This window comes from Rhipicephalus microplus, chromosome X, assembly GCF_043290135.1.
Source record: "Rhipicephalus microplus isolate Deutch F79 chromosome X, USDA_Rmic, whole genome shotgun sequence".
Classification (NCBI taxonomy): Eukaryota; Metazoa; Arthropoda; class Arachnida; order Ixodida; family Ixodidae; genus Rhipicephalus; species Rhipicephalus microplus.
The window spans coordinates 82,569,986-82,582,246 of NC_134710.1; the positions used below are offsets into that span (position 1 = coordinate 82,569,986).

The 12,261-nt window shown below is 39.8% G+C and overlaps 1 protein-coding gene across 5 annotated transcripts in view; it reads right to left on the reverse strand.

The window, feature by feature from the left end:
- Positions 1–2,177: 2,177 nt before the first annotated feature.
- LOC119176165 (type 1 phosphatidylinositol 4,5-bisphosphate 4-phosphatase) overlaps positions 2,178–12,261 on the reverse strand; it is an 86,464-nt gene continuing 76,380 nt past the window's right edge. For 3 of the 5 annotated variants that reach the window (XR_012886869.1, XR_012886872.1, XR_012886870.1), the window contains exons 8-9: positions 10,618–10,669; positions 5,549–5,635 (exon numbers count right to left, since the gene is read on the reverse strand). Coding sequence is in view for 1 of the 5 variants with exons in the window: in XM_037427319.2 (XP_037283216.2) it covers positions 5,553–5,635; positions 10,618–10,669 (135 nt within the window). In the remaining 4 variants the exon portion in view is untranslated. Of the gene's footprint in view, positions 2,318–5,522; positions 5,636–10,617; positions 10,670–12,261 lie in introns of those variants that run through there. The other 2 variants (XR_012886871.1, XM_037427319.2) reach the window with 1 other exon arrangement.

Genomic DNA, 12,261 nt, shown 5'->3' on the forward strand with positions numbered 1-12,261 from the left:
TGATTCGATCCCGCAACCTCTGGGTCTACAGCCGAGCACTTTAGCAACTAGACCAGCGCGGCGGGACGATAAATCTATGCAGACAGGAATTTAGTCTTGGTACCCTTAAATAAAAACAGATTATGTTAAGTTGACAGTTCTGCAAAGCCTGGTTACCCATTGCCAAAAGCACTACTTTTGTCACTAGAAGATTGGTAAACGAGAAAACATGCAATGTTAAAATACAAGTCCTCACATCAACACGCTGTGATGTCATAGGTTTTGAAAGCATTTGCAGCACATTCAGAATTTCACAGGTAAAAGTGAATGAAAAATGAAATGAGAAACATGGCAGTGCAAGTTTTAACAAACTTTGTTGAACCAATGTGGCCGACACACAGATTCTTTGTAATCAGATTGTGACAACACTCGCATTCAAGTACCGAAATTTCAGTAAAAAAAATTCACATTTACATTACAATTACTAAGGGCACCCCTGTACTTTCCCTGGCATTATTGTCTATTAGTTCTCATGAATAATGTGTCTAACAAATAAATTTCCAAGTCTTTCCTTGATTCGCAGCGAGGGCCTCATTCTGCGAGAGATTATTGCTTACCTGCCCGCTCGTAATAAGATCACATGCTACACAATGCCCACAGGAAGAAAAAAGTGTGTTCCACACTGCTCGTCATGGCTACTAGCGGTGCTAACCGACGCTCCTACTTTTAAATGCACATGTTTCAAACATGTGCAAAGTGGCTGCAGGGATGGCTGCCGCAGTAGCTCAGTTGGTGGAGGAACATCCGACACATTTGAAGGTCGTAACTCACAGGTTCGGTCCCTTCCCTCGGCAAGTTATCTTTTCATTCATTTTTCTTCACATTTACATTACTACTGATAACATCCAGTGTTTTTCTTGGCATTATTACCAGTTCTCATTAAAATTGTATTTAACAAAAATGAGCCCTTCACATAAATAATTCCACTTTCCTTCATTTGTAACAAGGGTCTCGTCCTGGCAGACATGGATGCTTTCAGATGGTATGTGATGGATTATTTATTGGTTAGCTGCCATCTTGTAATAAGATGACACGCTATGTGACGCTAGCAGGCGGAAAAAGAGTGTTCCACAATAGTCACGACTAGTAGTAGTGCCGACTACACGGTACCACATTTAAATGGACATATATGACCCATAAAGTGAACGAGGTAATGGCCACCGCATTAGCTCAGTTAGTAGAGCATCAGATGAATTATTCGAAGATCGCAGATTCAGCCCCTGAAAGGAACAAGTTATCTTTTCGTTCACTTTTCAATAGCAGATTTACAAGGAATTAATCCTGATGAACACCGAATTTCTTGAAGGAGCAAAAAAAAGTAAAAAACACTCAACATTCAAGAAAAATAAACTCTGAAAACACGGAGCCCTAATAATAGGGCGGCATGCGACCTGAAATTCGCAATTACCTTTTTAAGTCAGCTAAAAATCAATTCCTCCTGGCACAAAAAAATGGTACCATATAACCAAATCACAGCCCAAGCAATACTTTTCAAAGTAATTATCAAATGGCTTCATTTAAAGAGCTTGCTGCCTTATGAATTGACTGCCTTGCTAATATTTTGAATCTGACAAGTACGAGTAGAGTTGCAGGGATTCGTCGCACACCACAAGCGCTTTTTCTATCCTTTTGTACCAGCTAGTGCATGGAAAACTATGCAATGAGGGGGGATGACAAGGGGGCCTTTAAGATTCATCCATTTGTCAGCACACGTCATGACCTTGAGAACTTTTACTTGTTTTCGTTGAGCGTGCAGCTCACCTTCAGTGTGACAGCAAGTGTACGTGCAAGCCTGTGGCGACATTCCATGGTGCCTGAAGTCATTTTGAGCTCACGGTATTCAAGTCGGCCAATGGCTGTGGGCTTTGGGTTTCAGGTGCGGTCACCAGAGCTTATGATATCATTTGTTGAGAGATGACGGAACGATTTCTAACTGACCGAGAATTGTAAATTCCAGGCCACGTTCTGAGCTATGTTTCGCTATGGTTCACTCACGTAGTCTCAAGAGCTTCGACAGTGAATCAGCAGTGTTTTCCGACTGTGCTGGAAAAGCATTGCAGAGCCCCTTAAAGGATAGCTCAGCAAAGGCAACAAGTTTCTACAGTGATACAATAAAATGCATGCATTTCAGCCAGACAGAGCAATAAAATACGAAACTTTATTCACATGCTTCTCCAACACTGACAATAAATATCTTGAGAATGCTACAAGTTAATGCAGTAGTTACGTCGCTGATAGGCATTGTGGAGGCGACAATTCTGGAGTTCCTCCTCTAGAACTGGAAAAAAAAAAGCACATGCTAAGTTTGTAGCATGCTCCACAGACTGAGTTAATATCAAAAAGTCAAATATATACAGGGTTGCAATAGCCAAAATAAGATTTAGAGCAGCTTTTGAAGCAACTTTTGGAGGTGGAAAATGTTGCTTTTGGATCACAAAAATCAAAGTTTGGAGAACTTTAGACAAAAAAACATGAGATTTTTGAGCACCAAATTCCAAATTTGAAGAATATAATAAAGAAAGCTCACTTTTTGAACAGAAAATAAAAATTTATACAAACCATTCAACACCAGTCCAACATACTTTAGCTGGGCATCTAAAGTGACCAATGAATTCTGCAGAAACCCAAAGGTGAACTGATTTTATACCAATCAGCAAAGCAGGTCGATCCAAACGCTTAGAAGATCTTGTTGGGCCAATGCGCCAATGACGAGCTGCTAAGTTACTGCAAGCGACGTGCGCTATGTGTTATCATCATGTACACTTGGTGGTCCCGCACAAAGAGGTGGCAGTGAATGGCATGCTTATCGTTCATTGAACATGTGCAGTACGTTTATAGCATCGCCAATAGCACTATGCCACATGTGCTACTGAGCAGGTAGCTGCTTATAATGACAGGGTTGTCAACAATAAGTTGCTCTGGCACACCCACTGGTGCCCGCTATATTATGCCTTTATGCTTTCCCATGCTTACCATTAACGAGGTCACCACACAAGTATACTATAGTCAAAGTCACTCGTCAATCAATCTACGCTTCACAAAAAAGTAGGAAGTTTTTTGCACTACATGCGTGGTCGGCCTCATTGAAAGTTGAGGAACGCATTTATCCTCTACTGGAAAAACCAGCATGACTCAAGCGGTAAGTAAATGCGCTTGGTATAGCACCAAATTTTAATCCTGAGTACACTTGAAATGGGTATACATAGTAATGAAATTTTGCTGCATACATACAACACATTAACTTGAGTTTGTGAGCTCTGCTACTTAAACAAAAGCATTTCGTTGAACTGGGCTCCACCCCACAGTGCAAGCAATTGTGTTGCCCACATTAACATCTGCAGTGTCTGTCAAATTCATACCTGCCAATATGGGGATCTCGAAATTCACAGGATTCATGAAGCAGGCGGAAGAAGGGGAGTGAAAAAAAACAAAACTGGCATATGTTTTTTTATTATTGTTTCTCATGATAGCAACAAAGTCATAAACAGCTCTGAATAATGGCCAGTAAATAAAAAAAATTAATGTGAGTGATCATACTAGTCCTCGTAAATTGTATAGTACATGCAAGTGTTTGAAAGGAACAAGGTGTGCTATGTCCTCAGACAACTAGTCACTCCTTTCCAATTTTATACTATTCTTTTTCGCATCACACTAGTGTACTGTAGCAAAAGCATTCTGCACATGATTGAACAAGGCCAAAAAATTCTAGAACCGCTGTTCTTCCTTATTTCTTTTAGGGCAGGGTCAGGGCTGCTCTTAGGAGGTATATGACCATACTCGTACAATCGGGAGGATCGCTCACATTCAGGAGAGTCTGGCAAATAATGAGACCTGACTGTGATGAAAATGGCAAATGTTTCCATTGACTACACTTGAGGCACGCAGTCCACACTTTTTTCATAAATTTTCCTCTTTGATTGTCAAACCAAGTGCACTGAGAGTCGTGTTTAAACCAGCAGAGAAAAAAAAAACTTTTGGAGTGCCCAACATAAAGCACGCCTTACACTTTTTTTAGGTGACTAGATAAGGCTCTAAAAATGGCTGCCCACTAGCAACTTGCACCAGGTAGGAATAGCATTTGGTTCATCAGTTTCTAAATAATGAAATAGTGAAGTCAATTCATATCAGAATGAAGGCCTAAAATCGTGATGCAGGGAGGTGACAGTGCCAAGTTTAAAATAAAGGCAAAATTTAACAAATGGCTCGACAACCATTGATACCCATGACTTTAAAAGTAAGGCTAATACACATATCAACAGTTAACATCTATGTCAATGTGTTTTGAATAGTTATCTCTGGCAACTCAACAAAAACTGAATTGTTCCACTCATAAATGGCGCTTGGTGGCATGCGCTAACATTAGCTGAGCTTGTGAACTAAAAAAAACTACATAGTAACTGTTTGTACATGATACTGCATAGGCACTAAGTTGGAGAAAACACTTGTAATAGTAAGCTAAAGTTAGAGTTACAAAATAACAACTCACAACATTAAACAAGGTCCAAACAAAGAATCCAATAGCAAGAAACAAATGTTTTGCAAAGTAAGGCTAGCAGCGAACTCAGTGTCTCACCTGGCACAACTCAACAAAACATCGACAAAAGGAAACACGGCTGCTGCAGCAGGTGAAGCACTCTTCATGCTATCACTTCATGCAAACTGAGCTGTGAGAAGACATAATGTACAAAGATATCGGCCATCTTTTGATCCCTGTTAAGAGAGAGCACACACAACTGTGCCTGACCGATCAAGGTACGAAGTTCCTGCAAAACACACACAGCCCCCATATAGGACCCATCATGGGCCTTTAGCAAGAAAGAACAGCCAGGTGTGTTTTATTTCTGCCTGAGCTTCAATCACCAGCTGCCCTCACATGCTTTTACTTGCACATATAAGACACGCATAGTGTTGTCATCATCTTTGGCCTTTACATAAAACCTCACAGTGAGAGCGAAAATTCACTTTGAGGGTTTATCTAATTTCAATTGCAATAAATCCTATATTTGAAAAGCAAAGTTGGGGGTGTGCTTATGATGCACATATGCAAATAAATATAATTTATTAAAATTTGTTATGACGAAATTTTCTCCCTGTACTTTTTTAATGAATTTCAGAATAGGAACATTTTTACTGTTTTATCTACATTACACAGCACACCACTGTGCTGAAAATTTTACTGACCCACATTGTTTTCAAACATTTCTAACTACTAAGTAGTGAACATTCCCAAAAATATTGACGGCAGAAAACAAATATATCATGCAGCATAGCAGAGACACAGGAATGAGTGGTTGCAGCCCTTCTACATATTTTATCATCAACATTAACAGTGCCAGTGTTTCACCATAAAATCACAGAAGGGAGAAAATGTCTCGCTTATTTCCTTTTTGTTAACTTTATTCTAGTACCAGAACATAAACAAGAGTAATCGGTGCAAAATATTTAATCTTAAGTGTATGTGGAAGGAAGAGGCACTGGCTCACCTTGTTTGGTCAGTGTGGTAGGCCTGCTTGTTATCGCACTTCAACTGTGCTTTTCTTCATTAAGAGCAGCCAAAGGCCATAAAAAATGAAGACCTCAGCCAAGGCAAGCCCCACTAGGAGAGATCAAAGAACATACAAGGGGATGGGGTGGTAGATGTGAATGCATCAGGTTAGACAGGAACTAACTGCCATATTTTTTTCTTTGTTTCAATATCTAATCAACATTTAGCATCATCTATTTAAAATGTTTCATGTGCTGACATATGGATTACCACTACACACAAAGCTAAGATACCATCTCACTTTTTTTTCCCCAAAACCAACAGGACTGACGAGTTGCACATCAATAACCTATTCCAGTAACCTACCTTGAGGCACTGTGACAACCACAAAAAAACAGTATGTTCTGGCTTTACTTGGGATCAGCAATGTTGCTGCTGACTAGTAGTGTGGTGTCTCATGTATTCAAGTAGCGCAAAGGACACAGAGCACAGCAGTACACAGCCCAAGAAGCAACTGCTGGTTTTTTTATGCAGTAAGCTAACCAGCTAAATGACCAGTGACTGAAAAGTACCAACCGAACAAGTTATAAAATAAATGAGCGAGCGACATATCAAAAGCGTGTGTAGCAAGACGATGCTGACTTGATCAAAAATCGCTTTCCTCCTCCACGTTTCCACTTAACATCACTTCGTGCACTTGTTTTTGTACGTCTTGGAACTGCACAGATGTTATATCAATGCATAATTCTTTAACAGTCGTATACATTTTCTTTACATCTAATTTATCTTGCTCTTACACATAAACCATGTGTACGTAACAGCAAATGATGTTTTCATCACTTAGCACCCAAAACTGTTTTATTTAGACTTTTTTTTTCCCTAAATAAATTTGTGTGAAGAATTTAATTCAGCATTAAAAAATACACTTTTTGGGGGAAAAACATTGATAGCATCATTGAATTATTCATAGTATGAAGAAAACATTAAACTAGCTTTTATTACATCAATGCATTTTCATTTTCATAATCAATATGTAAATCCAGTTCTTATTTTGCACAATAACAGTATAAAAGCCACAATTTTCATCATTAAAGAATTCATTCACAATTTTACCACATCTTCAGGGCACATGATAAGCTATGCATTTTTGGCCATATTAAGGTACCATTTTCTCAGCGACTAAAAGGGATATTCCCATATTACATATAATTTTTTTCCGTATTTTCCACTCTTTGAACTGTACCATATTTATTAAAATCTGACAAATATTAAAATTGAAGTGAACTTCTTTAACACTGAACGTTAATTTTGGATTAAATTGCACCTTTGAAAATTTGTAACACAACACCGTGAAGTGCATAATTTCAATTATAGTACACTTGTATGCATATATGAAGACTACGAGAGCCAGTTATCATGGAATTCAAAAAAAGATAATAATAACGGTACCTCAGTAACAAAAAACTTGATCTTGAGGTGCTCGAGTTAAAGTGAAAAAACGACAGAAAATGGAACATTCTTTGCCACAGATGCCATTCAACTATATTATTTCGAAGCTAGGGACCTCATCATCCTAGGCAATGCCAATTTTTTACTTTCAAGCCTGATGTCTTCCTTGCTTGGCCTCTTTTGCAAGCTGTCATAGAGCTTTATCTGCAATGTATTGTCGATTGTAGTAACTTTTTCAAGCAGACTGACTGTATTTTGGCCAGCGTCAATCCTAATTACTTTAGAATTTCGGCTTATGCAATACTGCCACCATTAATCGAAAGAACGTCCAAGGTCCCAATCCTTAAGACTCTGAAGCCTAAACAAAACTAGTAGACTCTGTGACCCGATTCTCATTAGCTCAACACTTGCACTGCGTGCCCTCCACAGTGGCATAGCGACTACAGTGCTTGGCTGCTGACCTGAATGTCACAGGTTCGATTCCTGTCATGGCAGATGCGTTTAGATGGAGGCGAAAAGCTAGAGGCCCGTGTGTTGTGTGATGTCAGTGCACATTAAAAAACACCAGTCGGTCAAAATTTACAAAGCCCTTCACTACAGCATTTCTCATACGCGTCACATATTGTGGTTTTCAGATGTAAAACCCAAAACATTATTATTAACATTATTAACACTGCACCGCACAGTTTGCACATGCAATTAAGTCTAATTTCATCACAAATAATATTCATGCCCGTTAGAGCATACGTGTTGTAACCCTGCATGCTATTTGCCTCGAAGGATGCTGAAAAGGCTGAAGTGTTCAACAATGAAGAGCTTGCTGATTTGGCGTTCAGCACCTCAATACGTTGTTCATACTTATTCACATTTGCAAGAGAGCTGTACTAGTTGGGATGAAATTTTTGCTTTCTGAAGACCTTTACCCTCAGCATCTCAACTTATCAACAAGCACAACAGACACAAAGTGTAATGAAGCTAGGAGCTGAAAGTGTTTAAACAAACACGCTCCAAAGAACAAGTGCGAATAAATAAGTGAACACAGTCTTTGGATTGCCTTAGAAGTTACCAAACAATTTCTTATACACAGCTGATTCCACACAAGCATTCTGGCTTTTGTACATAAAGTTTCATTAAGAAAAATGAACTGTAAGCTTGAAGCACATACGAGAACCTTGTCCTGGGATGAGTGTTTGCTCACCACTTTCTTCAGGAAAAACTAATTTTCAGCCACAGAAAGTACTTCTCCAAGAAAAGCACTAATGTGTAAAATATGCACAAAGAGACACACCTCCCTAATTGCAAAAAAAAAAAGTGATTTTTTTTTTTTTTTTTCAAACTTTGCCTTACCCTGTGCCCTAAGGCCCCCTTGTCTTAGTTAAGCCGAAACATACACTGAACCCTTCCCTTATCGAAACATGCACTGAACCCTTCCCTTATTATGTACAGCCACCACCAACGTACACTACCACGAGCATGTGATGGTAGTTTCTTTGTCGAAAAAATGGCCAGCAGTTCATCTTTCATATATCACAATGTTAGCAACAAGTTTTTTCCCAGCATGCAGACTGCCGTAAAGCTCTTGATGTTCAACACCTTCCACCCTGTTTGAGTTTTGTGACAATGCCTGCGCACTGCCCTCAGTCAAAACGAAGCTGCTGTCACATCCACTATAGATGAAACTGTGGTTACTAAAGACAGGATTGTAGCATCCATGCAGTTCTCAAAACATGAGTGTGGCCTATGTACAGAGTCAAAACTATACCACTGAACGCCGTATCTGCTGCTGAATAAATCTGGCTCGCTATTGAACAATCATGGATGGCAACTACACAGTCCTGAAGGCACACAAGATAAACGAAACTGCTGCTTGGCATAGCTTTAACCCCAGTCAATACAAGCAAGATTATACATGGTGTCCATGTGATTTGCGCATGCTTGTTAAAATAAAAACAACACAAAGTTGCCGCAGATGTTAAAACCTTGGTCACCAACAACACGATAGTAGATTTTGATAGTGACCAAACTTTTCTGAAGGCTCGCGGCTGTTTTGATTGTTCGAGATGCGTTTTGGTTGCTCGGAAATGCCATTATCACTCCTTTGTGTCACATTTTTGGGGCACTTCATGCTTGGCACACTTTGGGATGGTCCAAAGAAACCCAATTGAAGCTAATTGAGATCATATTGGCCAGAGTTTGATGCCATTAAACAATACTACATACACTTGCTCGAACCACAGAACATGTACAAATTTTCCGAATTAATGATGATTGACTTAACAAGCTTTTACTGTAATAATATTTCGGTATACAGCAATATGCTACAAATGTAATTGTTCCAAAATTTTAGTAGGACCAAGCTACGATTTTAATATTTTTACGAAATATCTATGCTACAGGCCGACAGCAATTTTTCATTTTTCTGATCATCCTAGAATAGCTATGAGAATAAATATATAGGAGGAAGCATGGCACCACCAAGCTAGCCTCAGTGAGCCTTCTTCCTTAAAACTATCTCCCATGCCCTGTAACTTTTCTGTGAAATGGCTATGGGAGCTCTAATAGACTGCACTCAAGATGGGGGCACAATGCCATGAAATATTATTTAGGCAAGCGGTTGCTGAAGCACAGTACAAGAAATCAATTCATTCATCACAGGTACCTGAGTACAGACGGGTCCACTGTTAAAGGGAACACTTGCGTGAGTAGCATGTTTAGATTTCGCTATCTTACAGAATCATAGCGGCTTAGATATGCATAAGGCTACTGGTGGTTAAAAGTTCCGACTCCCTTTGACAGACTATTGACTTGCATGAAGATTGTCTCTTAATCCACTTTCTCTTAGAGGGCCAGGAATATTGATGATGTGCATTGGAGTGTTCCCTTTAACAGTGTACCATACTGTACATGTGTGCAGACAAAACCATAGCAAGGCAACTGGAAGCTACTGCTTTTGTGTTGGATAATGAGAGCCTTTGTACAAGCTGCCCCCCCCACACACACGCATCACTAACTAAATTTCCTTATGGTTTTCTGGCTATGCAGTTGCAGACAAAATCGTACAAAAAAGCCTGCAGTTCTGTTTGGGGCAAATTTAAGCAGAGAGCTGATCAGGCTGTGTACACTTTGCCTCATTAGAACTCAAATTCAAAGACTTGTTTAAAGCAGTTTGCACAGGAACACATGTATTGAATATCGCTTTGGCTCTTCAATCACATTGGCTAAACCAAATCCACCCATTTCCTGTGCTAGAGATTGCCTATGTTGGATTTTAAGTGTTTTAAGATGCTATGCATGTTGTACTGTACACTATATAACACTGCCCAAAGCAAGGAAGTGAAAAAAAGAGTTTCCCATTAGAATACACATTCAAAGCTGGGCTTCAAGAAGCATGGGCACATGTGAAGAACACAAAACTCTGGCATGTTCTCCATAATATAAAATAGCGTGCTTGATTAAGGTGATGCCACTAAACACGAACATAATTTTTTAGACAATCTAGTCAGTATGAAGCTTAACAAAGATGTCATAAAATTAGAAAACAAATATTAAAAACACAATTTTGAATAAAAATTCATCAATCTCCCTCCAAAACCAACAATGAGATGCTCTCATTGCAAAAAAAAGTAAATGCAATTTCAACTTACATAGGTATGCCCACCAATAGCCCGAATTGTGCTTCAGCATCATGGTAGATACCTTTAAACACAGAGAACAAAAAAGGGTTAAAGTTTATACTTTAATAAAGTTCAAACGTGCTGCAAATAACCACGAAATTATGAATGACAATGGCAACAAAACGCCAAGTATTAGACATCTGCAAAAAGCTGATTGATTGATATGTGGGGTTTAACGTCCCAAAACCACCATATGATTATGAGAGACGCCGTAATGGAGGGCTCCGGAAATTTCGACCACCTGGGGTTCTTTAACATGCACCCAAATCTGAGTACACAGGCCTACAACATTTCCGCCTCCATCGGAAATGCAGCCGCCGCAGCCGGGATTTGAACCCGCGACCTGCGGGTCAGCAGCCGAGTACCTTAGCCACTAGACCACCGCGGCGGGGCCATCTGCAAAAAGCTAACATCATGATCTTCATCAGCTTGATTATACTCACTGCAGGGCAAAGGCCTCTTCCAAGCTTCTTCAATGAACCTGGTCATGTACTTGGTACAGGCACGTTATCCCCATAAAATTCTTTATCTCACCTGCCCACCTCACTTTTTGCCTCCCCATGTCTGCCACTAAACACATATATATTAATACAAATATTCAACACCAGTGGTTACAAAAAGGTTGGCAATTTAAAATAACCATTTTTGTAAGTAAATTTTTAAAAATTTACATTAAAATAAAAAGCAACTTCTCGCACTTCCCCAGAATAAGCAAATAAAGTGATAAATGATTAAGCAATGAGCACCGCTTCATAAAATAATTAAAATTTCACGTCTGACACGTGGCTGCCACATATTAACTGTCACAAACGAGCGCTCAAGAAAGCGTGCACCTCCAAATTGTAACCGCTACGTGAGGACGAGGCACCAGACAGGCGTGGCCAAAGCCAGCGTAAAAAAAGAAAGCAAGCATCAAAGAACTCCTCGGGCACGCCAACCTCCTCGCACCGATTGCTGAGCAAACCCCAAAGGGTTCGAGAAGGAAAGCGTGAGTCGCTCCGTAGTTGCACCATGTGTCGCAGATATTACTCGAAAAGGATCGCCCTTTCCCCAGCTTTGGCTATGCAGCGCGCCAATGAAGCTTCTCAAACTCAGAGCAGACATATTTAAGCGAGCAGCGGATAGTGGTGAGCAAGAGATGAAGAAAGTTTTGCGCCAGCGTGCGTAGAGCAGGAGTTTTTCCGCCGTTGAACGAAGGTCGACGTGTCACTGGCGAAGAAGTTTTCATGTCGGAGTGCGGACATTTGACAAGGCAAGGTTTTTTGGAAGAGAAACTTCGGGGGCAGCGGAACGACAGCCAGCACTGGACTTTGAGTGAGTGTTTCCTTGAAGAAAAGCATTCAAGCTTTATCCCAAGAATTTTGCACTGAATAAGTTTGACGAACTTTTTAGTATTTAAGTGTCTTTGTTGGTTGATGCATGAGATTGCATTGTAGCGCGTGTTGTTGTCTGTGTCCATTGTTTTGAGTATATCATACTGTGTTGTGTAGCCTGTTGATCTGAGTATCTTGGGATTGGTGAAATATTGTATTGGACTATAGCCAAGTGTGCCTATTTCTGTATTGTTTGATCTGCCGTATTTGAGGATATATTTTTTGTTTGTTATCAACTCTC